Source organism: Limulus polyphemus, unplaced genomic scaffold, assembly GCF_000517525.1.
Source record: "Limulus polyphemus unplaced genomic scaffold, Limulus_polyphemus-2.1.2 Scaffold196, whole genome shotgun sequence".
NCBI lineage: Eukaryota > Metazoa > Arthropoda > Merostomata > Xiphosura > Limulidae > Limulus > Limulus polyphemus.
Window position 1 is genome coordinate 652333 of NW_013665806.1, and position 5986 is coordinate 658318.

A 5986-nucleotide genomic window follows, 5' to 3' on the forward strand; every position below is an offset into this window, starting at 1 on the left:
AAACGCTCATAAAATCTGCAAAACACAAAATCTGAAAACGCAAATTTGAATGTATCTCCGAAATGGCTAGACAAATCTTCTTGTCAAATTTGGTTAAGATTCGTCAACAGGGGACGACGTAGGGGCAAAAACGCTCATAAAATCTGCAAAACACAAAATCTGAAAACGCAAATTTGCATGTATCTCCGAAATGGCTAGACAAATCTTCTTGTCAAATTTGGTTAAGATTCGTCAACAGGGGACGACGTAGGGGCAAAAACGCTCATAAAATCTGCAAAACACAAAATCTGAAAACGCAAATTTGAATGTATCTCCGAAATGGCTAGACAAATCTTCTTGTCAAATTTGGTTAAGATTCGTCAACAGGGGACGACGTAGGGGCAAAAACGCTCATAAAAAATCGCAAAATGAAAAACTGAAAATCTGTATGCATCTCCACATGAACCTAATTGAGTCTCCATACCAAATTTGGTGAAGATCCATCCAAAGGAGGTGAGGTAGTGGTAAAAATCGCAAAATGCAAACCTGAAAGTTTTTATATATTTCCCCATGGACCCATTGAACCACCATACCAAATTTGGTGAAGATCCATTCACACCCTGTGAAGTAGTTTCATGGACATACAATAGACAACACTATTATATTTATATAGACTAGCTGGAGTATCCGTCTCATGGACGGAAGTTGTGTAAATTCATGATTAATGAAAGGTTATTATAGGACATAAAGTTGCTTCCCTTATATGTAAGTGTTAAAAACGCACACAAAAACTTCAAACTCAAGAAACCGCAAATTTGCGTGTATCTCCCCATGGATCCAATGAATCTCCATACCGAATTTGGTGAAGATCCATCTACAGGGGACGAAGTAGTGGTAAAACAGCCAATCAAAAAAGGCAAAACTGAAAATTTGTGTACCCCCCGCATGGACTTAGTGAACCTCCATACCAATTTTGGTGAACATCCATCCACACCCTGCGAAATAGTTACAGGAACATACAACAGACGCTAGTACCATATTTATATAGATTCTTCACAATTCTATGTGTTTAATAGGTTTAATACTAGATGCCAATTATTGTAACGACTGTTGCCTAGATACCTAGCTTAAAACGGAGTTCCACAGTTAACGAATTTTTATCGCTCAGTACATTGTGCCGGATAAAGGCCTCGGTAAGATGGCCAAAATCACGCAAATAAAAGTATTTTAACGTATATACAAGTCCGTGTATAATTATACATATTAATTTACCTACATTATGAGTCTCAAACAACAATTATTAGGGGCCAGTTAAGCATGATGGAAAATATCGCTTACCTTTTGAGATACGAATTTATAACCGTCATTTCCTCTCCTCTCACTTTCTGGTGAAACTCAGCTGCACTGCTCGTTCAGAAATGATTTTTGTAAAATGATTGAAGAAAGTTTTGTATCGTTCATATCTCCTTCAATTTTTCTGAAATATTTTTTTAAATAAAAGTCGTTATTACCTGTGCAACGAAAAACATTTGACCTTGTTTCAAATTTTTCTTCGCTGCACGGGTAATAACGACTTTTATTAAACATTCTTTATCAATTTGAAAATCAGAAATACAAACGTTTAATTTTTTTCGAGCCTGTTGTTACAAAACTGTTATTATTAAACACTTATTCCCTAACAATTTGTTGCACCTAGCGACAAATGGCAGCATGTGCTTCTCTCTTTTTATGACTTAAGGGCTATAGGGCAAAATTATAGGCCAACAAATAATACCCGGGTGCACACCTTCAGAATTCCCTGTGTGCGAAGTTTCAGGTCTCTAGGCTCTTTCCTCTTGAAGCTATGGCGTTGACTGACTGACTGACACACACACACACACACACACACACACACACACACACACACACACACACACACACACTGTTTTATTAGTATAGATAACACTTGCACATAATAATGGTACACTGATTAATGTATGAAGGTAGACTTTTCATACCTAACAGTCTGTCCATAGCTACTGTAGTGAAGGAAACGTGTGGGAGCAGTTCAGGTGAAGAACATGAAGATATCCTAGTCAGATGCCTGGTGTTGTTTTATTTGTTACTGTTCTGACTGTTTTACTTTGTTATGAGGACTCTTCAATGCTGCTGTTATGAGAAATAGGTATGTTTAAATATGAAATAGTATTATCCATTGTGAACTTAGGACCCTCGCAGCTTTTTGTTCGTGGATGTAATACAATACACCATTCAGCATTGTTTTAGTAATGATAACTCCTTTTAAAACGTAGTAAAACAAGAAAATAAGTTTATCAATACTACTTTCTATTGTTTTTGTCGTATATAATTTTGTCTGATATGATACATTTTCCTGTGCATAAGAATCTATGCCATATATCAAACCAAAACTCCTTAAAAGTAGGTATTCTGTTGTACCTATGGAAGCAAACATGGTATTATTTGGTTTATGTTCAACTCAAGACGCACCTTGTGTATCCACAAGCTTTCTTTAGTGCGGGTTATCTTTTCTATGGCCGCACTTCCCAAGATGCTGAAATCGCTGGTTGTAATTCTAATTTCACAGTCTTGTATCTTTTCATCCCACTCATGGTGAGTTATATATTAGCTAAAGGGGCTGAAAGTAGTTAGCCTGAGTTATATGAAAACCTGAGTATATTGTTTAGAATTTCTGAGTGGAAGTTAAATGTGTTGTCATCTTGAAAGTGTCGAGAAGCATGAAGAAGGCCATACAAATTCAATGGTGACTTGATCGAGTTGGGGTAGTAAGTACTGAATATTTGTAACCAGCACACCACTTCAAAGGACTGTAGTTGTTATTAAAAATGCTGTAATGGTGATTAAGTAAAGGGGAGGATGGGGATTGTTGCGTAATAATAACAATAATGAAAGATGGATAAAAAAAAAAAGTGGGGTTAGAGAGTTAACTGAATCGTGAGGACTTGTTGAAAGGAATGGGATTACATTAAGAAATGAAGAAGATAGATAGATAGATAAATGACACTTTTCAGGGCGGACGGAGTCTATAGATCCAATGCCCGGATATTTTGGTTTGTGTGTTGGGGAAACAGGAGTACTCCGAGAAAACCCGCTTTCACGGTCGTGCGCCGAATATTCTATTTGACCAATGCCCTGACTACGCTGCTAAACTGGGAAAAAGTTGTGTGGTTATACAACAACTCGTGTATTTATAGTAACGAAGAATGGCCGACTGCTTATTTAGTGTATTTTGCGCATGCTCTTTAATTCTTGAACTTAAACAACAAATTGTTGAGCCCACATAGCCATGGTTACACCTTGGACATGTAAATTTATAGATGAAGAGCGATGCGTTTTAGGAATCCTGTCTTTATATGTGAAATAATTACATGTAAGACATATCGGTTCCGAAACAATTCTGAACTTAATTTGTGGATAATTTGTTATTCAAAATCGTTTTAATACTTTTCTCCAATTCTATTGCATGTTTGCTAGTAAAGGGTAGAATACAGTAATTTCTGTAGTTTTAATATGTTTACTGATTTTAGAAAATAATTTTAATACTATCAATTAATTGTACAGGAAAACTTTTTTTTTTTGTAACAAAAAAAATGACATTTATATTTTCTACTTCTTCATTGAACCCAGAAAAGTAACTAACTATATTATAGGCCCGGTGGATTAAATTATGATTTAAATTCTTCTTAAATTCAAAAGGTAAAAAACTGTCAAAATGAAAACATTGCCCACTAAATGTTGGTTTACGGTAACACTTAGTCTCAAAACTTCTTTCTAAGTTCAATAAAATGTAGTGTTCACAGTTGATTAAGAGTAGAAAAATGTTAGGTTTAAATGTTATCAAATGTAAATAAAAAATAAAAAAACGTATTTTCTAGATAGCCTACACATATACAAAAATAGATAAAATACAGTAACATTTGGTGGAGATTTTAGCTACAAGTTTCTCAGAAGTAAGACCTAGTTCGTCAAGTAGTGCTTTAATAATAATAATAAGCTACTGGAACTCAAATGTCTTAAACAATACTTCTTTGGCTTGTAAAGTCCAAAATCCGTTAACTGTCATTTTGAATAAAGTACCTTCTCAAGTTTTGGAATATAGAAATTTTTTGGGTGTGAATCAAAATTTTTCTGAAGAAATTGACACCAGATGGTGTATATGGTATATCGCTAGTTATTCTTGTAGAACTGTTATCGTCATTAGTACCGTTTTATCCAAACTTAGGGAGGTTAAAAAGTACCTAAACTACTAACATTCTAGGAACCAATACCAGTCCCGTAACTGTAATGTGTTGCTATAGGTTAATTGTTATTGGTTATAGAATATTCCCAGGAGAGCTTTAAAACATCAGTATACAGTTAAACCTATAATGATTAGATGCGTTGAATCATCACTAGTGTCCTTCCTATTTTCGGGGTAAATTCTCGTAACTTTTACGAAGTTGAGTTAGTTTAGGATATTTAAATCCATATTTTAATTTAGTTAACAATAAAACAGTGCGTAAGAATTATTTTCTTCTATGATATGATAGAAGAGCCTTTGGTGGTACGCCCTTATTTTTATTTCATATTATTCGCTCTTTACTATAATAATCTGGCATTTGGTATTCCACGAAACTACTTTTCGATGCTAGAACTACATGATGTGTTTTTATTTGTGTTAATTATATTTTATGTACCAGTAACTTGTAATGCCAGTATTTTGATTTAATTGTATTTTGACGTTTTAGAACCATCATCACCATCACCTCCATCATCACCATCATCATAACAAAGATGATGAGTTTGACGAGGAAAGTTTAATCTCCAAGTCTGATAACTGTGGAAAAAAGGGACATGGTAACATGGTGGACGACCAACTAGCTCTGCCATCAGGCCAGGAAGATATGGAGTCGACGGTCACTGAGAACAGCGACGACAGCTATGAGACTGATCGTGGCAATTGGAGTAATAAACTGGACTACATTCTCGCCAGTGTAGGATATGCTGTGGGGTTAGGGAACGTTTGGCGCTTTCCTTACCTGTGTTATCGAAGTGGAGGAGGTAAAATAAGTTAACGTTATATAAGTCACTGGTCGCTGGCGGGTCCAAGACTTTCAGAAGGGTGGGGCAGCCGGTGATCAAAGGGTACGCTTTGAGTGACAATAGAGTACTGAAAGCGGCTCTAGCTTCTTTTGTATTTGGCTTACACACTCTTCTGAGATGGACTCGCCAGTGATATAAGACTGGTATCTACAACTATTCCTTAAGAGGGCCAGATTTTTGTGTGTTTGTTAAGCACCAGGCTACATAATAAGGTATTTGTGCTGTGCCCACCAAGTATCGAGTCATAAGCCTTCAGACTTACCGTTGAGTTAGTGGGAGGGGGGGTCAAGAGAGCCAGATTGGCTACCCAGAAGTATTTTACTTTGCGTGTATTTAAGTCACATAAATATTGTATAAAGTAATGTTAGTACATTGAACATATGCCACCATATGAATAGTACTTTAACAACACAACAATGTAACATTTAACGGAGTATCATTACAAATACTTTTAACATCTCTTCGACAAAGCACGTCACGCATAGTATTTTTCAAAATTAAATTACATTTTAGTACCATTAAATATTTGATGTATTGGCCATGCATGTCGATATAATGACCATAAAAAAATTTTGCATATCTTAATCATAGATTGATTTAGGATGTTATTCTTTCTTCCCTTTTTTTAATTTAGTTGTTATTCATAACTTTTGGCTGACTGTTACCACATAATGAGGCTTGCATGCTGCTAGTTAAGTCCTGATATAAGATATTGAGGAGGTTTACGTGTTTTTGTTTGTTGTTTTTAAAAGAATTGTTGACCGTTTTTCGAAACTATAATCAAGTACAATATGTTTTTGTGATAGTAACAGTGGATAAAATATTGAATTTTTTTCAAGCAGAAACCATAGTTTTTTTAATGTTAATAATTTTTAAACATTTTTAAGTTTTAGAGTGTTTTGTTAGC

The 5986-nt window shown here is 35.1% G+C and overlaps 1 protein-coding gene across 2 annotated transcripts in view; it reads left to right on the forward strand.

Moving 5' to 3' along the window:
• LOC106478288 (sodium- and chloride-dependent glycine transporter 1-like) overlaps positions 1–5986 on the forward strand; it is a 72769-nt gene that overhangs the window by 21553 nt on the left and 45230 nt on the right. For both annotated transcript variants that reach the window (XM_013938818.2, XM_013938819.2), the window contains exon 2: positions 4725–5037. In XM_013938818.2, the coding sequence (XP_013794272.1) occupies positions 4725–5037 (313 nt within the window). The remainder of the gene's footprint in view (positions 1–4724; positions 5038–5986) is intronic.